This window comes from Saimiri boliviensis, chromosome 1 (assembly GCF_048565385.1).
Source record: "Saimiri boliviensis isolate mSaiBol1 chromosome 1, mSaiBol1.pri, whole genome shotgun sequence".
NCBI classification, from domain to species: Eukaryota; Metazoa; Chordata; class Mammalia; order Primates; family Cebidae; genus Saimiri; species Saimiri boliviensis.
This window is the reverse complement of record NC_133449.1, coordinates 246,799,736-246,822,000: the sequence shown is the minus strand read 5'-3', so window position 1 is coordinate 246,822,000 and position 22,265 is coordinate 246,799,736. Positions and strand designations below refer to the sequence as shown.

Here is a 22,265-nt window from a genome sequence, read left to right as displayed (position 1 = left end):
CATTAAAATATCAATCTCTCACCTGGGAGAACACATTATATGAATGTACCAAGTTTCATTTAGCAAGTTCTGTAATTGAAATCTGTAACAGGATTTTAACAAAAAATTAATCTTCAACACACTAAGCCAAATTTATATTTTCCCATTGGTGTTACCGGTAGACTATGACATCAATTTATTATAGACTGCAAATGTGGGAACACAAGGATGGTAGAATTCTCCTTTTAATAGACACCAATAAAACTTAAAGCAAATCATCATCTCAAACCCATAATTATTCTCCAAAAAAATTAAGTACCATATATTTTGAGAATTAATGCTTAGAATGTATTATTAGGTCTAAACTGAGTGCCTCTGCTCTTTCAAACACTGCTTATATAAGGGCAGTATTCAGATTTATGTAATACATATACGTTGGTCTAACCTTCTACATTTTAAATTCTCACAATGCTTTTCATTGATTGGAGGAAAGATGGACTTAAAATGTTAGGACTTGAAAGGTAAGCACACAGGAAAGCTCAGCGTTCCCTCAAAGTTGCATTCCTTCAAGGTAATTTAGATCTGATGGAATTTCTAATTTAGTGTTATACCTATTGAGGGTCTTACAACTTTGGAATTATTTTGATCACAAATGTATTTATTTTTGTACAAATGCATAAAATAGTATAAAGATGGCATAAAAATACACATGCTGGTTTAATTCTCTGAGCCTCCTGGTTACCAAATATGCTTTGTTTTCAACAAAGTTTCTAACAAAGTTCAGCTAACATATTAAGAACAATGATGGTATATCATATAGGGGCCAGACACTTGACTCCTATTGTTTTGTTAACTTTGTTCTTTTTCTTTTTTGAGATGGAGTCTCATTCTGTTGCCCAGGCTGGAGTCCAAGGTGTGATCTCAGCTCACTGCAACCTCCACCTCGAGGTTCAAACAATTCTCCTGCCCCAGCCTCCCAAGTAGCTGGGATTACAGGTGCCCGCCACCACACCCAACTAATTTTTGTATTTTTAGTGGCGATGAGGTTTCACCATGTTGGCCAAGCTAGTCTCGAACTCCTGACCTCAAGTGATCTGCCCGTCTTGGCCTCCCAAAGTGCTGGGATTACAGGCATAAGCCACCGTGGCTGGCCAACTTTGTTCTTTATTTAACTAGTATCCTATTTACAGTAAAAACAAGTGACTCTAGTTGTTTCTTATTTGGTTTTAAAGAAAATTAATTACTCACAAGCTGTAATGATGTCAAATATTTTTTCCACCACAAATACTTCTGGTAGGCTGGTCCCAGCGCAGAGAGTCCATAGTAGGAATACATGACTACATGTACAGCTGTATTCAGAAAGGCATGGAATGTTCCCAAACCACCTGGAAAATAAAATTATTGTAACATGGGGCCATTGTTCCTTAAAATGAACCACATTTTTGTCTTAACTTAGATTTCTGTATAATTATTTCTTAAATTTAGGGAAAAAATATAAAATATAAGTCCTGTTAAACAACTATCAAATTAGAGGGGGCTGAATAGTATATTTAGTAAAATATAAGATACAATTCTGAGAAAGTAAATTAGCATGTCTTTATTTTGTCATATCTTAGCATAAGGTAGTCTTATGATTTGAGTTCACTTAAACTTAGTTACCTTTTAAATATAATATATTGCTAAATAATAGTAACAACATTCATATTTTAGTGAGGGTTAACAAATAGAAAGTACACAAAGTACATTAATCTTAACTTGATGATTTTTCATGTATGTATACACCCACGTAAGCACCAAGATCAAGATATAGAACATTTCCAATACCAGGTAAGATTCCCATGTGCTTCTTCCACGAATATACCCCTCCCAAGGTAACCTTTTCTCTTAACTTCTTAACACTAACTATTAATTTTGTCTGCTATTAAACTTCACATAAATGGAATTACACAGGATGTACTCTTTTGTACCTGGTACATCTATTGGTAGTTTGTCTTTTTACTGCTTTGTAGTATTATACCATATAAATGTATCATTAGTTACCCTTTCTCCTATTGACAGATATGTGGGTTGCTTCCAATTTGGGCTATTCTGAAAAAAGCTGCTAAGAATATTTTTGTACATGTGATTGTGTGGAATCAAATTTACTTTTCCTACTCTCAATAATCTTCATTAAATAATTTTGGCAGTAAAACCATTGGCTTTCATTAGCAAACTGCTATATTTACTTTAATGAATTATTGTTTTCGCAAAGTAAATATCTATTAATTGTTAAGCCATCCTTACTTACTGCTTCCAATTATGCCTTCCTATCTTGGTTTTCCTCTTCTAATTTTGCCACATTTCCTAACAATCACCTTCAATTAAGAATAGAAGCCAAGAACATGTGGGAATGTAAGAAAAGATCATTTCAATTGTCTTTAGCTGGACCAGTAATACAGCAGAAGGGATAACAGAGTGTTTAGCTGATAGTGTGGCAGGGGGAACACTGTCCCCTACGGTCCCTTTCCTACGAAGAACAATCTGGAAAAATATGTGTTCTTTATGTATAGCCTGAGTCAGCTTAGTAATGTTGACCTGGAATTTACATGTTTCTCTAAAACATTCTATTTTCTTAATTCCAGCATTCTTTAATTCTGGAAATAAAGCAAAATCTCATCAAATTAGATTATGGTAGAAGAACTGAATTCATAAATACTATGCATTATAGAAAGTTTAAAGGAAAATACAAATTTATCACTTCTAATATAATCTTATAAGGAAAAAATCTAATAAAATTGTTACACAGGAGAAATTATTTTAAAATAATTATTCATAATTGTAGCAATTCTAGATATGTCTAGATACTAGCACTGCTGAAGTAATCTGTAAAAATAACTTGTTTTAAATAATTACTTTTAAGTTGTTGACTATTCTTCCAAAGCCTCATTTATGCTATGCTGTTCTATATAAACTTTCTCCTCCTGACTAGAGTAAACCAAAGTTTAGCTAATCCCTCAATTACCATAAATTTCAAGTCAGAAGGAATGGAATTAATGAAGCTTATTAACAACTTTTCAGCTTGTATTATTTACACTTGGATTGGTCTTCGTTCCCAAAGAAAATTTGAATAAACAAATTATTGTGGTGTAAGAACACCTTTTCTAAGTTAATTTAAAAATAGAATAGTTCAGCCAGGTGCGATTGTAATCTCAGCACTTTGGGAGGCCAAGGCAGGCAGACCACCTGAGGTCAGGAGTTCGAGACCAGCCTGCCCAACATGGCAAAACCCTGTATCTACTAAAAACATAAAAAATAAGCTGGGCATGGTGCTGGGTGCCTGTAGTCCCAGCTACTCGGGAGGCTGAGGCAGGTGAATCACTTGAACCCAGGAGGCAGAGGTTGCAGTGAACCAAGATCGTGCCACTGCACTCCAGCCTGGGTGACAAAAAGTGAAACATCTCAAAAAAAATAGGATAGTTGCCTACTTCTGATAGTTTAGGAGTCAAGCTGCTTAAAAGGAGGATAAGCCAAATACCTCTCAAATTCATTTGTGTTTCATAATAATATACACATAGAAAATATATTTCACCTTTGATATGAAACTAAGTCAGAGCTTTTCTCACTAAGATGCCCCTCCTATTATTTAATAGAGGAGTGCCTACTTTCTATTTGGACACTTTCACCATTAAATATCCTAAAATGAGAATCTTATACATAGGGATTTAACAAAGCACTAGTGTAGCCAAGAGTGTTTCATAAGGCTTACTGATCAAAATAAGCTGTCAAATAAAAGTAACATGTTTACTCTCTCTAGTTATAATTATTTTCAGACAAGTTATTTTAGTAAGTTTATTTACAAAACAACTATATTTTAATTCATAATGCTTTTTGTATCTTCTTTGGAAGGCTTTCTAACAAAATATTTTCTAAGCCTGTGCTCTTCTTTATGATAATGCGTCTGTAAACAAATATCTGAGAATGAATTACAGTTAGTACCATCACATGTTACTCCTTTAGAAAAAACAAAGGAATCACCTAGGTAATTATCACTGTTCTCCATATCTCTAGAAGGAGATATATGCACAATTAATATAAAAACCTGCCACAGAAATATTTTCATCCTATTCAAAAGAAAACCTGGATTGCTATTACCCCATTGAGGAGTACAACAGAAAAAACAGGAAATTAAATACTAGATAGAGATCAGGTATGCTCAAGTTTCTGTAAAGAACAGTTTAGAATGGACAGTTTCATTCTAGGAATGGAAATCAGTGCTAAACCACATTTCTGGAAACAGCTTTTGTTGTTGTGCTTGTCACTGACACAGATATCAGGTCTGCTGAACAAGTGTTTACTAGAATTTCACATGTAAGATGAATAGAAGTACCAGTACATGGAACATATGAGGGAGAAGAAAACTGTCATCTACTATTTTCATTTTGTAAAGAAGAAGGATTAAGGTGTGAACAAGAAACCCATTGTAAAGTGACTGATGTCCATAAACATAGTAGTATCACTTAAAAATTGAGGTATATCACTCGGACCTGGGAGGCAGAGCCAAGATCGCACCATTGCACTCCAGCCTGAACAACAACAAGAGTGAAACTCTGTCTCAAAAAAAAAAAAAGAGGTATGTCATATTTAAATTCTCATTATTAAAAGCACTGCTTGCTTTTGAAATGGAAACTACACTATCAATGAACTCAAACATGGAAGTTAGAAAAATTCTCAATTCATTAAATAAAACTTATTTCTCCCATTATTGAACTATCAGATATTCAACATACAAAAATTAGAAAATACAGAAAAAGGGAGAGAAATAAAGAAGGAGAAAAAATACCACTTTCTGTTTCACTATCTCTAAATCACCACTGCTTATATTTTGGGATACTGCCTTCCAATTTTTTTTTAATTCACATTTATTTTTCAGTGTGTATTCTGGCCTCATGCAAGAAACCAGAATAAATAAATTATAAGGATATGAAAGCACCTTTTCTAGCATACTTTAAAAATAGAATAGTCATCTATTTCTGATAATTTAGGAGTCAAGCTGCTTAACAAAGAAGATGAGCTTTGTTAAGTCCCTGTGCATAAGATCCTCATTTTAGCACATTTAATACCTCTCAATATCATTTTTGTTTCACAGTTATACATACACAAGTAATAATAACCACTCCATTAGTGATTGTTTAGGTATTTTCCAATTTTTCACAAACACCAATAAGTCTCAATGTATATCACTACAGAAAGAATGGAAAGGGGCCATATGCATAGAAGAAGAAACAGAAACACAGAAAGTAAGGATAAGTAAGATAATTGAGATTAAATAATACAGTTACCATTGATTTGAGAAATGAACACCGCTGGGACTATCTTGTTTTAATGTAAGGTAAATGTTTTTCCTACAAATATTATAGGAAAAAGCAGCTACATTTACTTAAATAATTCCTCAATAATAAATGCCAATTTTGAGCAAGGAGGTATTTTACATCCTGGAAAATCCGATGCCCATAAGCCATGGTAGGGACAGCTTTTACTCATGATTTGCAGCCCCTGTGGCTCCTCTGGGTTCTGGCATCCCCTTCTAGACACTGGCTTATCCATGTCCTCTCATGCTCTGAGACATGTAGATCTTTTTCCTCCATGCTTAGAGAGTCTAGAACTCAAACGAGAGTTCCTCAATTGTGGTTCCTCCTTTCTTTTAGTCTAGCAGAGTCAGAAAGGCCAGTAGAGGCAAACTATTCACAGAAATGTTATGAGCTATGGACCTATTTGAAGACTTCTAGAATTTAAGAAACTGCAATAAATAAATTCCCCAACCAAATTTTCCTAAGGTAAGAAGAATATATCCCCTTGGGGATATCACTGATTTAAAACTGCATAATAGGATAAAATTACTTCTGGTTTCTCCAATTCTAGATGTTCAGAACCCTAAAATGAAAAAGAAACAAATAACCTGTTTTCCAAGTTTTCAATTTAAACTATTTTGGACCTTAGAAACAGTATCAATACATCCTTTAACATGGTAGGATGCTTTAGAAATTTGGGGTAACCACAATTTGACACATCTTTAAAGAGCTATTAGGGGTTAGAGTGTGTGTCAGCTATTAGAAATTTGAAGGCAAATAAGACATGGAATTTGGGATAAGCATTCTAACTTCCTGGGAACATAAAGGAAATTGTTCTCTAACTATACTCCTATAAAGCCAAAGCTTTTACCATTTTATTTATTTATTTAAAGATATTTAATAAAGCTTTTTGGGAAAAAAGTAAAATACAAACAAAACAACTAAAGAATATATGTAGAAGGCTGTGGCCAGAAGTTATGCATATCTAAAGAGTGGGGAAAACCCAATTATTTTAAGAGTCTTATGTTTAGTTTTCAAGTAATAATTCATGAAAAAAGTATAAACAAAGTGACTGATTTTTTTAGTTTCTTATAAATCACATTTCAGAAAAATATTTTTGTTTATAGCATATAGAAATGTTATTGTTTATAACACATGATCACAACTTTCCCTTGCCTACCTGCAGCAAATTTGACTCCAAACCACCAGGTCCATGGCATGATGGTATGATGAAATACATGAAGGAAAGTCACTTGGCTATTTTTCTTGCGCAGAACAAAAAAGATCTGAAATAATTTAAAGAATATCAAGTTCATATAAAATCATGTGATAGTGTATTGAGTATTACAAAAATATTGGCAAAGTGCAAAGTATTTTATAATTTTATCTAAAAGCGTTGCCTTATAGAATGCTTATAGAAGCAGCTAATTCCCCAAGGGGCAGCTCAAAAGCTAATTATTATAAAGAAACTTAGGTAACATGCTTACACATGGCAGAACCAATAAAAAGGTGAAATGAAACTTTATGTAGATTTAAAAATCAAAGATATAAAGTAAGGAACGTGGCCAAAAGTTACTGAAAGAAATTGTATTGGTTAAAAAAAAAAATCCCACTGGATTTTGAAGTATATAGGAAAGTAGAAGACTTAGGATTGAAATACTCCAAATTGCTCTCTAATATATCTTACTGATGTGGATAAAGAATTAGGCAAATGAAGAGGACTTGCAACAGATCAAAAGTTAGCAAATATTAAAGAAAAACGAAGGTAGAAAAAGTTGAAAAGTTAATATGAGAAATATGATGGAAAAGAAAGCAAAACTGCAGAGAAAAAAATTGAGAAGGGGAAGGAAGGTAACACTCAGAGTGAACATATCCTGTGGTTTATAAAAACTCTATAAACAAAAAGGTAGAATCTGGGGGAGGGGGAAATGTATAAAAAACTTTCCAAAGTGAAATTCATAATACGAGTGTTAAGGCTTTTAAATACAAGACTAAACAGAATAGCACAAAGAAAAGGATTAAGAGGAGTATTTGAGAAATGTGGTTTAGGAAAGGACATAGAAGCAGCACAGTTTCCTTATGGAAGCTGGAACTGAGAACATGCAAAGCAGAAACAATGAAGCCAAAATGCATTTGCGTATGCACAGAGAAAACAGCTGAGTGGTACAAGAGAAAAAGCCGTACAGTATCAATCTGGGTCCTAGTCCCAGTCAGTAGCAGCAGTCCTCTGGGTAAGTCATTTAACTTCTTGGCTTCAATTTCTCAGAGTGAAGGTTCTGGACTAATGCTTCTCAACCATGGCTGCATATTACAATATCCAAGCAGCTTTTTAAAAATAGCTATGCTTGGTCTTTCTTCCAGACCATTTGGCACCAAATCCCTGGGGGTAGGGCCTTTTTTTTTTGTCATCATTGTTTTCTCTAATGCAATTAATTCTATTGCACAATTTGGGCTGAGAACCACTAGAATACAGGTTCTCGAAATGTGGTCCCTGGACCAATAGCACTAGCATCATCTGAGAACTTCTTAGAAATGCAAATTTTGAGCTCCATCTAAGACCCCAGTGAGTCAGAAACTCTGGGGGTGGGGATCTAGGCATCTGTGTTTTAACAAGTCTTCCAAATGATTCTAAACACATGTTAAAGTTTGCGAATCACTGTATTTTATGTTCACACAAGCCCGTTCCAGTTCTAACATTATGTGATTAGTCATTTGAAAAGGTGAAGCATATTGAGAGTTCCTATAAGAAATATAGTATGCATTCCAAAGTAAACACACTTTCCAGTCTCAGAGCCAAAACTAGCTCCAAATAACCAAGATACACTTGCTACAAAGATATAACAAATATTCAGCTTTCCTAAACTACACTGGAAACAAAGGCGCATGGCTTTCTCCTCCAAATCACAGACCCTAACCCTTGACACTTGCTTCTCCCAGGACCGGTCATCCAAATTCAGAGTTAATCCTCACCGGGATCTGAAGTAGGAAGAGATAGTGCCCAGTAAGCACAGACTTCAGAAAAGCAGCTGAATTATTGATACCCCAGGAGTAATTCAACATTCTAGTTTAAGTTTATGAATTTTTAAGCACTTATTCTCCTAAAGGAATATAGATGACTGTGCTTTGGGATGAAAAAAAACAAAACAAACAACAAAGGTAAGATGTTTTTAGCTTTTTACTTCCTGAACTTGATTCATAAAACTGTCATCCATCTATGTAAAGATGCAGCTTTGTAGTATATAACATAGTTACATGCTTATCTTAATCAAGTGATAGCTACATAACAGAAACCTTTTAGAGTTTGCAAAATACTGAAAAAATAAAGTTATCCTGTCTATTCTCTAAAGTTACTGATAATAAAAGGTTAAAAAAGATAACAGTAGGTCTACCTGAAAGGAGAAATAAAAGTTATCAGACAAGTGAAACTACAGCAGTTGATTGCTTTCACTGAAAGATCAAACATTTTTTTTAAGAGATCAAACATTTACCAAATGTGATGGCCATACACTCACCGTATCTAATAGCTCAATAAATTTGGAGAAGTAATAAAGCCAGCAGGTATGTGCCATCTGCAGAAGCACAAATAAATATAAATTCATTTTATTTATTTTTTATATGGAATAAAAGCTTATTTTTTAAAATTTTGGTAAAATATACATAACATAAAATCTGTCATGTTTACCATTTTTTAGTACATAGTTAAGTGGCATTAAGTACCTTCACACTGTTGTTCAACCATTCGCCACCATCCATCTATAGAACTTTTTCATCTTGCAAAATTGAAACTATACCTATTTAACTACATCCCATTCCTCCTCGCCCCTAACCCTAGCTACAATTCTACTTTATGTGTCTATGAATTTGATTACCCTGGGTACCTCATATAAGCCAAATTATGCAGTATTTGTCCTGTTGTGACCAAATTGTTTCACTTAGCATAGTGTCCTCAGGGTTCATCCCTGTTGTAGCATGAGTTAGAATTCCCTTCCTTTTAAATGCTGAATCATATTCCATTCTATGATTATGTCACATTTTGTTTATCCACTTATCTTTTTTTTTTTTTTTTTTTTTTTTTTTTTTGAGACAGAGTCTCACTCTGTCACCCAGCCTGGAGTGCAATGGTGTGATCTTGGCTCACTGTAACCTCCACCTCCTGGGTTCAAGCAATTCTTCTGTCTCAGCTTCCTGAGTAGCTGGGACTATAGACACATGCCACCATGCCCGGCTAATTTTTATATTTTTGTAGAGATGGGGTTTCACTGTGTTGCCTGGGCTGATCTTGAACTCCAGAGCTCAATCCACTCACCTCGGCCTCCCAAAGTGATAGGATTAAAAGCATGAGCCACCATGCCTGGCCTTGTTTATCCATCCGTCATGGACACTAGCGTTGATTGTACCTTTTGGCTATTATGAATAATGCTGCTGTAAACATGGCTGCACAAATGTCTCTTCAAGTCTGTTTTTGATTCTTTTAGGTATAAACCCATAAGTAGAATTGATAGATCTTATGGTAATTTTATTTTTAATTTCTGAGACACCAGACGTGAAATTATTCTTAAATCCAAGAAATTCAAAAAGAAAAGCACCAATTTTCATTTTATAGAAAATTATACATGGGACTTTCTTTCCTTCTTGTAATTTTTAGCTTTTTCTCTCCACAACACACAATCTGATAATTGAGTCATTTGCTTATTCTCAGTTTACATTTAATGTTACAAACAATTGACAAAATTTTAACACTGATTTTGAATTTCAAGATTTTCCAAAGAGAAACTTACCCTCAAAGCTGTGGGTGACCGTGAATAGTCAACAATTTCACATTGAAATGAATAACCTGTACCCCAGCCAGACATCACAAACTGCAAGAGAGCACATGCATATTAAGAAAGGAAAGCATTTTCCCAATAGCCCAAACAAAGGTAGTTTTGATAGTATCTGTTCATTACATTTTCAGCTGAGTCAGTAGTCAGTGCAGAGGAGAAGGTAGCTGGAACAAACACAAACCACAAACTCATATATTATTTATATAAACCGTGTTCTCACCAAAATGCTCATCTCTTGGGATGATTATTCTAATATGTGAAGAATAAAACACTTGGAGGGGTGTTTTGCTTACGCAGCAAATACTGGTAGGTGATTTATCTTAGATTCAGCTGTATGTGTGGGAGTGAACGTGTTTGTGTACTCTTAGAGGAATACCTAGATCTGGATCAGTCTTTTCTAGCAATTTCCAGTCTTTCTACTTCGTCAGTAAGTAAACATGGAAACCAGAATGCCTTAATGTACTCATGAGAGAGCTGAGACAACTGGGCTTTTCCCATCATTGGCTGGTGAGTATGATGTAGACTGGTAGTCCACAGCTCAGATATTATTGATAGTTTTACTGTGGATCCACAAGACAAGTAAGAGGAAAATACTCTTGTAAACAATAAAAGTGCAATCCGGCAGGCCTTAATGCCAACGCACCCACAAAGTGATCCAAGGCTGGTGGTGAGAAGAAAGAACCTATTGTTGATAAATCTGAACTGTAATTCAAAGATTATGCTGACATTCTTTCAGTTTGATGGTGGGAAGGGCTTCTTTTAAAACAGTATCTGAAAAGGAAAAGCCAAGGCTCTAATTTTAAATTAACACATATATGAAATGGTATGCTTAATTTAGTGTACTGACAATATGATCAGTATTTCTTTTCTCTGACTTCTTATACATGCCAAATCCTCCCTGGAAGATCTTCTCTCTCAGTATAATGGTTATATCCTTTTCTGCCATTGAACCATTTTAAATTTCTAGTTTTAATTACTATTAAAGGTAAAATTGCAACTTTATAATAAATTACATTCTAGAAACAAAAGCTTATGTGGCATTGTCAGAATAATATTCTGACAGTTCAAAGAAAAGAGACAAAAGAGAAGAACAATTATTAGATACGATGGTATTATGAAGTGCATCATTCTTTTCTGAGACTAGCCCCTAGCTTGACTTATAATTTAATCACACTGTTAACTTAGTAAGTTATAAAATCTTGAAAATTAAGACTCCAAAAAGCACAACATGTATTTCATGAACAAGAAAAATATCTTTCAAAAACAAATCAATAGATTTTCCCAAAGGAATAAGGGCACATGACACAGAAATGGCTAATTCTGTTTTATACTGTCCTGCTGTCAGTGAGTGTCCTCATATTCTCCTGTGCTCAGACTCACTCTAACTAATATAATACTCTATGCACTGTGTTGCATGAAAGTTGTGTGACTTGGCCTTTTACTGGGTCTTAAGTGGTCTCTGCTAGTGTCTGGTGCCAAGTAACTAGCACTTTCAAACAATTAACATACAATAAGGCACCTGAGTTCCTTCAGTCTGATGTGCCTCCCTTTCACCTTCTTCAAATTTGGCCTAATATCACCAGTGGAGGTGTTTGCTTTGTAAACCAAATGAAATCATATTCCATACAAAAAACTATGTGTTCAGATGTGCCATCAACAGATGGATGACATGCCGTGTGGCTGTCAAAAGCCTTTGTGTAACAAGCGTAGAATATTTAAGAGCATTCTAACAGCCTGTGGAACTTTACATATATATGTCTATAATCCAGACTAGTAATAAGAAAAATTAGGCCAGGCTCAGTGGGTCATACTTGTAATCCCACACTTTGGGAGGCTGAGGGAAGCAGATCACTAGAGCCTAGGAGTTTGAAACCAGTCTTGGCAACATGGCAAAATACAATCTCTACAAAAAATTAAAAAACTAGCCAGACATGGTAGCACATGCCTGTAGTCCCAGCTATTTTGAAGGCTAAAGTGGGAGGATCATGTGAGCCTGGGAAGTCAAGGCTGTAGTGAGCTAAGATTGTGCCACTGCACTACAGCTTGGCTGACAGAGCAAGACCCTTTTGGAAAGTGAGAGAGAGAGAGAGAGAGAGAGAGAGAGAGAGAGAGAATAAAAGAAAGAGAGAGAGAGAAAGAGAGGGGAGGGAGGGAGGAAGGTGAAGAGAGAGAGAAAGAGAGAAGGGAGAAAGAAAGAAAAACAGGACAGAAGGAAGGAAGGAAGGAGAATTCTAAGAAAGAAGGGAGGGAGGGAAAGCAAAGGAAAGAAGGAAGAAAAGAAAGAAAGAAAAAGAATGAATGAAAGAAAGAATGAAAGAGAAAGAGAGAAAAAAGAAAAGAAAGAAAAGAGAAAGAATTTCCTGAATTCAAAAATTAATAATTTATATTTGGCAGGTAATTGCTGAAACTACCCATAAGTAACTCAAGTATTAGCAGTAAACAAGAGTCAGAAAGTCTCAAATTCAGATATTTTAAAACCTTCTTTTACACTGTATTTGATCAAGTAGGAATCAAAGCTGACTGTTGATTCTTTCAAAGGCCAAGAAATATATTTGGGGACATTACAATCAATGGCCAATCAGACACAGACCCTAAGAATTTGAGAACAAGAAGGGATCTGAGAGACTATTTGGTTCAATCCTGTCTTCAAAAAATGAGAGAACTGAGGCCCAGAAAGATGAAGTAACTTGCTAAAAACCAGGCAGCCAGCCAGTCAGTGGCAGAACTAGAACTAACTAGTCCCTAATCTCCTGACTTTCAGGTATGTCCTTATCCCTTACTACAACATGCTGTCCCATAACATGCTAGGACCTTGTGTCTTCTTTGCTCCCATCTCTATCACTCTTTCCCTCTCAGTTGCTCATACTCCTGAAGGGACGGTAAGAGTAGCCTGTGAGTTAATTTTGAAAATAAAATAGGAGAAATGGAAAGCAGCAGAGTGAGTCCCAACTATAGGGAGGTCTGTGAAAAATAAGGCTGGAGTAGATTTCTTATTTTATTTTTTTTAAGACAGGGTCTTGTTCCATCAGAAGACATGATCATGGCTCACTGCAGCTTTGACCTCCCAGGCTCAAGTGATCCTCTCACCTCAGTCTCCCAAGTAGCTGGGACCACGGGTGTTTACTGCCACACCAGGCAATTTTTTTTTTCTCCCTATGTTGTTGAGGCTGGTCTCAAACTCCTGGGCTTGAGCAATCCTCTTACTTCAGCCTCCCAAAGTGCTGAGATTACAGGTGTAAGCCACCATACCTGGTCAGCCAGAGTAGATTTAAAGTGATCAAATCTGGTGGATCTGTAGCAAGAGTCAGGTCAGAAAAATGCATGTGGAGAGACTATGGCATCAGGAGAGGTCAGTGGGGCCATATTGGGCCCTTGTGAGCCCTAGTTATGACTAAGCACAAGCTATGCTACAGAGGAAGTTAATAAAAAAGGATGATGAAGCCAGCCAGAGTTGGAAAAGAAGCAAGGAATCTCAGAAAAGAACATGCATGGGGGTGGCTGAGGCATGTTAATAGTACAGAGGAAGAGAGAAAATTCGTGAATCTGTTTTAGGGTCCTGGAAGAGCCCCATCTCTCTTATTGACAATTAAGGAACAGTAATGAATTAAAGAGTTAATGGGAAAAAAAATTAAGGAACAGGCTCCCTCACCTACTGCTTTACTAAGTCTATGCTCTCTGTCCCCACAAAGCCCAGCTAAACCAACTGAAACAGTCTACCATCCTATAGTTCATCAGAGTATCCAGAAACCAAAGGTTTCTACCATGATGATGATATTTCATTACTGAGTCAAGATGAACTCTGATGTCAGATAGACCTGGGTTCAAATATCAGCGCTCCACTTACCAGCTTCACTACTTTAGTTATGAGTTTTCTCAAAACTAAAATTTATGGATCCCCTTCAATCATCCATTAAGGCAACCATGTACAAATCCATGGACTAGATGTTAATTTTTCTCATTGTCTGTGGTATAGATTATACTGAGATCCTCAAATGAGCTTATTATTTGGTCTATTTCTAACACTATTTTGGCAAATACCTGCTCTAGTGAGATCAGTTTCTAAATTCCTTAAATTGCAAAGGTTACCCTTATAATAGAAAACATAGTGACACAGAGAAAGACTCAGGTAAAATTCTCCCATTAGGAATACTGAAGACACTTGCCTCATAACACATATACACAGAAAACAGTACTATGAAAAAGTTGTACGTTATCATCACTTTCTTGAGTTCAAAGGGCTTGCGATTTTCCATGAGCTTTGGTCCCAGAGAAGTGACGAAATAGACATACAGTCCTAGGAGGATGGTTTGCGGCAGAGGCGAGGACATGAGGAGCCAATCTTCAACTCTTGGATCTAAGACAAAAACAGTATGTGAGCACACACCTGCTTAGCCAAAGGATAACTAACAGCAACCAACATTTCTTTAATTGAGCACCCAGGTCGTGCCATTGATTGTGAGCTATTTGGGCAATGATCACTAGTATCTTTAGAAAGATGAAAAAGAAATCAACAAGAATAAGGAAGTATCCTGCAGCTAGAAAAAGTGGGACTCTCAAAACCCCTAGGCTTCAACAGGGGTTTTAGGGGAAGTAGTATTGACCAGAACCCAAAAGGAGAGAGTGACTTGGAGAAGCCCTCCTGGAGAAGAGCTGTGTTATGTACTGATTTCCTACATGATGGGATTAGTGCCCTTATAAAAGGCACCCCAGGGAGCTCTCCTTTTCTCTTTCCCCATGTAAGGATACAATGAGAAGATGGCAGTCTGCAACCTGGAAGAGGGTCCTCACCAGAACCTGACAGTGCTGGCAACCTGATTGCAGACTTCCACTCTCAGAACTCCAAGAAATAAATTTCCATTGCTTATAAACTACCCCATCCATGATAATTCCTTACAGCATCCTGAGTGCACTAAGACAAGCTTTGACTGCCATTTAAGGGATTCGGCCAGCCCAAGACAATTCTGTATGCATGGGGCCAGAGGAATAGATATCCCAACTCCACTCTCCTCCTCCTCTCCACTGGCTGAACCTAAGCAGAAAGCAGAGGGCAGAGGAGCAAGCCCAAGGATAGTCTTCATGGGTCGTTCTCCAGGGCCCAGCACAGGGTGCCAAAGCTATCTGAAAGAGAGAACACCCAGCAACATCCCATCATGTGTCTGTAGCTACTATTAATATTTTAGAGTTTTTCCATTCACACCTTCTTTTATTTATTAAAAAAATGTTTGTGTTTGCTGCTTCTTTTTTTCTTCCCCAGGAATTCTGGTACACTTCCACATATACGATATCACAGGATCACAGAATAGAAAGGGAACTGAGCATCCTCTAAGTAGCCCAAGTATGAGCTTTTGGAGTCTGGCATGTGGGCTAACCACTGTGATATTCTGAGTAAAAAAATGCACTGGTCTCACAATTGCAAACAAAAACTTACTTGCTTACTGCCAGCTGCAGGCCAGCAGAGATGGATAAATAAAAAAATTACAACTCAGGACAAAATGTGATTAAGTCTGTAATTGCTAGTAGTTCAAGTGTAATTTTACTAAATGTCCTCATGAAGCCAGAGCATTATGAAGGAAAGTAAGTATGGATAACTTTCCAGAAGGATCTGTCTCAAAATTATGCCATGACTAACCTCAGGATGCTAACTACTGTCACTTTATCAATTGGAAAAGAAGGGTAGCAGCTCTTGCTCATTTAAGCTGCTAATGATGTGCTGAGTACTGACAAATTCTGAATACCCTGCAAGTGCGACCTTCCACTCAAAATTTCCTCAGTAGGACTCTATGACTGATAACTCACTTGGCCCTAATTTTAGCACTAGAGTGCTTACATTTGACCATCACTGTGCATGGCTGATTATTATGCATTCAAATAAGCCTCCCTCAAAAATACTGACAGATGCCTCTGTCTCAAAAATAAATAAATAAATAAATAAAGCTAAAGAGTCAAGAGTCAGCACCAGACTGGATCCCAGGACATTTAAGAATTTAATATATGATTAAGGAAGCCCTATAAACAAGCAGAGAAGGAAGAGATCTTCAACAAATGTCGATAGGAAAACTGACTGCTTGGGAGAAAAATGAGTTTGTTTCTTATCTTATGTCCTATACAAGCATGTTCCAAACTATGCAAGGAAGCAAGCTATTTAAAGACTTTCTACAAAGAGTGGGGGAGTGCTAGAATGCTGGGTTAAACAAACAGGTTGAATTACTGCAGGATTTCTTAATGCTTCATGTTCACCATGAATTGCCAAGATGGGAATGGTAGTATGACACATTCTCCAAACTTATTTGGCCACAAAACATTAACCTTTTTGTAGAATGTTACTTAACATCGTATGAAACTAATGTTCTGTGGAACAAAGTTTGGGAAATATAGCCATTCACTAAAACAAATTTACAAATTAAATGACTGAAGATTAGGTGGTCAGACATACAAAGAAGCAGCTAGTACCAATCCTACTGAAATTCCAAAAAATCAAGGAAGAGAGATTCCTCCCTAACTCATTGTATGAAACTAGTATCATCCTGACACCAAAATCTGGCAAAGATACAACAATAACAACAAAAAGAAAACTGCGGGCCAATATGCCTCATGAACAGATATGCAAAAATCCTCAACAAAATACTAGCCAGCTGAATCCAGCAGCACATCAAAAAGTTAATTCACAAGGAACATTTGCTATGGCTCTGCAAGTCACAAAGGAAGCCTCCATAAATAAAAGTTGCCACAGAACCAGGGACCAGGGGAAAAAATTAAAACTGATGAAACTTTGATGGATTTCTTCTATAAGTGGGTAGTACAAACCTTAAATACATGAACATCATTGTATTAGTCCATTCTTGCACTGCTATGAAGAAATACCTGTGCCTGTGTAATTTATAAAGGAAAGAGGTTTAATTGACTCAACACAGTTCTGCATGGCTGGGGAGACGTCAGGAAACTTACAATCACAGCACAAGGCACCTCTTCATGAAGTGGTTGGAGAGAAAATGAGTGCCAGCAAGGGAAATGTCAGACACTTTAAAAAACCATCAGATCTTGTGAGAAACAATCATCAGAAAAGTATGGGGAAATTGTCCCCATGATTCAATTACCTCCTACCAGGTCCCTCACATAACGTGGGGATTATGGGAACCACAATTCAAGATGAAATTTGGGTGGGGACACAGTTAAACCATATCATTCTGCCCATGGCCCCTCGCAAATCTCATGATCTCATATCCTCACATTTCAAAACACAATCATTGCCTTCCCAACAGTCCCCCAAAGTCTTAACACATTCCAGCATTAACTCAAAAGTCCAAGTCCAAAGTCTCATCTGAGACAAGGCAAGTCTCTTATGCCTATGAGCCTGTAAAATCAAAGGCAAATTAGCTATTTCTTATATACAATGGGCATACAGACACTGCATAAATACAGCTGTTCCAAATGGCAGAAATTGGCCAAAACAAAGGAGCTACTGGCCCCATGCAAGTCCAAAATCCAATAGGCCAGTCATTAAATCTAAATGTTCCAAAATGATCTCCTTTCACTCCATATTTCACATCTAGGTCATACTGATGCAAGAAGTATGACTGTGGGCATACTTGGGCATGCCCAAGTATAGGCATGGCCTTGGGCAGCTCTGCCCCTGCTGTTTTCACTGGCCAGAACTGACTAACTGTGGTTTCTCCATGTATATAGTGCAAGCTGCCAGTGGGTCTACCATTCTGGGGTCTGGAAGATGCGGCCCTCTTCTCACAATTCCACTAGTCAGTGCCTCAGTGGGGACTCTGTGTTTGGGGTCTATTTCCCTTCCACATTGCCCTAGCGGAGGTTCACCATGAGGGTTCCACCCCTTGCAGTGAATTTCTGCCTTGACATCCAGGAGTTTCCATATATCCTCTGAAATCTAGGTGGAGGTTCCCAAACCTCAATTCATGACTTCTGTGCACCCACAGGCTCAACACCATGTGGAAGCTGCCATAGCTTGGGGCTTGCCCACTCTGAAGCCATGTAGTTTGGTTCCTTTTAGCCATTCCTGGAGCATCTGGGATGTAGGACATCAAGTCCCTAGGCTGTACACAGCAGGGAGGGCCCTGGGCCCAGCCCAAAAAACTATTTTTTTTTCCCATAGGCCTCCAGGTCTGTGATGGGAGGGACTGCCACCAAGGTCTCTGACATACCCTGGAGACATTTTCCCCATTGTCTTGGTGATTAACATTCAGCTTCCGTTACTTATGCAAATTTCTGCAGCAGGCTTGAATTTCTCCCCAGAAAATTGGATTTTCTTTTCTATTGCATCATCAAGCTGCAAATTTTCCAAACTTCTATGCTCCTTCCTCTTTAACTCTTTGCCACTTCGAAATTCTTCTGCCAGATACCCTATATCATCTCTCTCAAGTTCAAAGTTTCACAGATCTCTAGGGCAGGGGCAAAATGCTGCCAGTCTCTTCCTTAAAGCATAGTAAGAATCACCTTTATTCCCGTAAGTTCCTTATCTCCATCTGAGACCACCTCAGCCTGAAATTCATTGCCCATATCACTATCAGCATTTTGGCCAAAGCTATTCAACAAGTCTCTAGGAAGTTTCAAACTTTCCCACATTTTCCTGTCTTCTTCTGACCCCTCTAAACTGTTCCAACCTCTGCCTTTAGCCCATTTCAAAGTCAATTCCATATTTTTGGGTATCATTATAGTAGTGTTCCATTCTCTGTGATACCAATTTACTGTGTTAGTCCATTCTCACACTGCTATGAAGAAATACCCAAGACTGGGTAATTTATAAAGGAAGGAGGCTTAATTTGGCTGGGGAGGTATAAATTTGCCTGGGAGACCTCAGGAAACTTACAATCATGGTGGAAGGCACCTCTTCACAGGGCAGAAGGAGAGAGAATGAATGCCAGCAGGGGAAATGCCAGATGCTTAAAAAACCATCAGATCTCATGAGAACTCACTCATAATCACAAGAACAGCATGGGGGAACTGCCCCAGTGATTCAATTACCTACCACTGGGTCTCTCCCATGACATGTAAGGACTATGAGAACTACAATTCAAGATGAGATTCATATTGTTATGTCTAGTTTTTATTGCTAATAAAATAAAAAACTAATAAAAACAATACTGGCCAGGCACATGGCTCACATTTGTATTCCCAGCAGTTTGGAAGGCCAAGACGGGTGGGTCACTTGAGGTCAGGAGTTCGAGACCAGCCTGGCCAACATAGTGAAACCCTGTCTCTACTAAAAATACAAAAATTAGTTGAGTGTGGTGGCACGTGCCTATGATCTTAGGTACTTAGGAGACTGAGGCATGAGAATAGCTTGAACCCAAGAGGTGGAGGTTGCAGTGAGCCAGAGATCATGCCATTGCACTCCAGCCTGTACAAAAGAATAAGACCCTGTCTCAAAAAACAAAACAAAACAAAACAATACCAAAAGATCTCTGGAAGATTGTTACATTACCAAATTTGCATGGTAAGAGTTTAATTGACTTCTGTCTTTAATTTTGCTTTATAAACAATTTCAAATGATTCTATTATTAACAGTCATCATACATATGGTTAGAAACTAGCTTAACTGTCAGTAAAAGACTTGCTGAATTAGAGATCTATTTTATTTTATTCTTTCATTGACTTGGGCGGGGGGGAAATCAAATGATATCACTTCTCTGTTCTTCCTCTGGTAGCAGTAGAAAGAAAACAAGCCAGGAAAAGCATGCTGGGCTGGCTCAGGAAGCAGAAGAAAATAATTTTAAAATAAATAACATTTCCTGTAATTTAATATTTTCAGCACACACCTCAAGTCCTGTACATGACTTTCAACTTCTACAGATAAAAAATAATTACGGGAAAACTGGTTAATTTAATTGGATGTTATTTTCAAAGCAAATAATAAAATATCAGGCTTTAGAAATTGTATTTCAGCAAAACTCTGGAGTCAGACAGTCTGCATTCTGATCCTGGTTCTCCCACCAGCTCACTATGTCACCTTGGACAATTGACTCACCTTCTCTGTATTTAAGTTTCCTCATCTGCAAATTGGGCTTAAGGCATGTATTTCATAGAGGATTGAGTTATCATATGCAAAGAGCCTAAGTGCTCAATAAGCTTGATACTGTTATTATAGAAGATCTCAATTCTGTTAGCAGAGCCAAATTGCCTCTACAGTATTTAAAAGTCAAATTGCAGAAAACAATCTTGGTCCAATTGAATCAGAATCCCAGGACATGGTTTCTATGAATCCATTTTTTTAAATGTGAAATGGACCTAACATTTCTCAAAAGAAGACTTACAAATTGACAACAGATAGATGAAAATAATGCTCAACATCACTAATCATCAGGAAAATGCAAATTAAAAAAACAAAGAGAAAGTACCTTACACCTGTAAGAATGTCTGTTATCAAAAAGACAAAAGATAACAACCGCGGACATGGAGAAAAGAGAACCCTTGTACAATGTTGGTGGAACTGTAAATTACTACAGCTACAAGGAAAACCACATGAAGGTTCTATAAAAAACTAAAAACAGAATTATCATATAATCCAGCATCCCACTAGTAGATATATATCCAAAGGAAATGAAATCAGCATATTGAAGGGATATCTGCACTCTCATGTTCACTGCAGCATTATTCACAATAGCCAAATGGAGAATCAACCTAAGTGTCCAACAATGTGTGAATGGATAAAGAAAATGTGGTATCTGTCAATCTAAAGTTACGCCTTTCTCAGTTACAGACCTGTAGATATACAGATAGAAATAACCAATTGGCTATTATTCAGACTTAAAAAAGAAAATCCTATCATTTTTGACAATATGGATGAACTTAGAAGACATTGTGCTAAGCAAAATAAACCAGGCACAGAAAGATAAGACATGTTATCGCTTATACAGGAGTCTAAAATGATCTAAAACAATCACATTTATATAAGCAGAATAGAATGGTGGTTACCAGAGGCCAAGGGACTAGGGGAATAGGGAGATGTTGATCAAAGGGTACAAAGTTTAAGTTCAACAGGAGAAATATCTTTTTGAAATTTATTGCACAGCATGAGAGCTAGAGCTAATAATGTATATTTCAAAATCGTAAAAAATTAATTTCAAATGTTCTCACCATAAAAAGATAAGTATTTGAAGTGATGGATATGTTAACTAGATTAATCATTTTAAATTGGATACCTATATCACAACATCACTTTGTACCCCATAAATATATGTAATTGTAATTTGTCAGCAGCCAACAACTTGTCAAAGCTGTGAAGGTGACCCTGATTAACTGTCATAGTTAGGAGCTAGGGGTCTGGTGTGAGACCAAGCTTCCTGCCCTGTATTTAGGGCTATTAACACCCCTCGCTAGGTACTCTTCAATAGTCTTTTACATGGTTTCACTGCCTCTTGATCCAATCTGCTACATTGATCTCCATGCAATTGTCAAATTCATTTTCTAAAAATCAAGCTATCCTTAAATTCTTCCTCTGCTTAAATTAGCTCTTCCTGACTGAGCAAATAAAATGCAAACTCATTAGGATCACACCCATGACTCTGGCCATTGTTCACTCTTCTGGCCTTCTCTCACAGCAGCAGTTATACCTTTCTGAATAGAGTACACTTCCATGTAAGGTAGTGGGCATGTTACAGAGAGTATCAATGCACCTGCTGGGTGACAGGTAAAGTTAATTCTGACTCCATCTATGATGCCATTTGGGATAGTGAATAGCAGCTGTTGGGTATCAGGGGATCTGTTCTTCCAAATAGCTTCAAAACTGTTTCAAAAACTGCACCCAAATCTACTTGATTCCTAAGTTCAAATAATGAGAGTTCAGGTAGAAAGGCACACCTCTATCTGAAAAGCAATGAAGTATTAGTACTGAAATTGACACTGAATTTATGAGAACTACTATAAGCCTTCAGAAAAGGATGATCTCTAAAGAAACTTGAATGTTCCCTGTATCATTACATATGTTGAAAAAGTTAGGTTTAGGCATGAGATACTCTGTCTTCCCCAGAAACAAAAGACTAATGGGGTGGAGGATGTTTCATGTACATTCTTTTTGGCATGAGATTTGGTTTAAGTGTCATGAGTAGAGCAATGATAGAAGCAGAGGATGGAAGGCAGGCTGTCTGACAGTCTTTACCCCAATAATTACCAAAGT

The 22,265-nt window shown here is 37.1% G+C and overlaps 1 protein-coding gene across 3 annotated transcripts in view; it reads right to left on the bottom strand.

Annotated features, from left to right (window-relative positions):
* ELOVL7 (ELOVL fatty acid elongase 7) overlaps positions 1-22,265 on the bottom strand; it is a 105,296-nt gene that overhangs the window by 11,927 nt on the left and 71,104 nt on the right. For all 3 annotated transcript variants that reach the window (XM_074385731.1, XM_039467990.2, XM_074385733.1), the window contains 5 exons: positions 14,293-14,483; positions 10,085-10,165; positions 8,819-8,875; positions 6,487-6,592; positions 1,228-1,364 (listed from right to left, as the gene is read on the bottom strand). In XM_074385731.1, the coding sequence (XP_074241832.1) occupies positions 1,228-1,364; positions 6,487-6,592; positions 8,819-8,875; positions 10,085-10,165; positions 14,293-14,483 (572 nt within the window). The remainder of the gene's footprint in view (positions 1-1,227; positions 1,365-6,486; positions 6,593-8,818; positions 8,876-10,084; positions 10,166-14,292; positions 14,484-22,265) is intronic.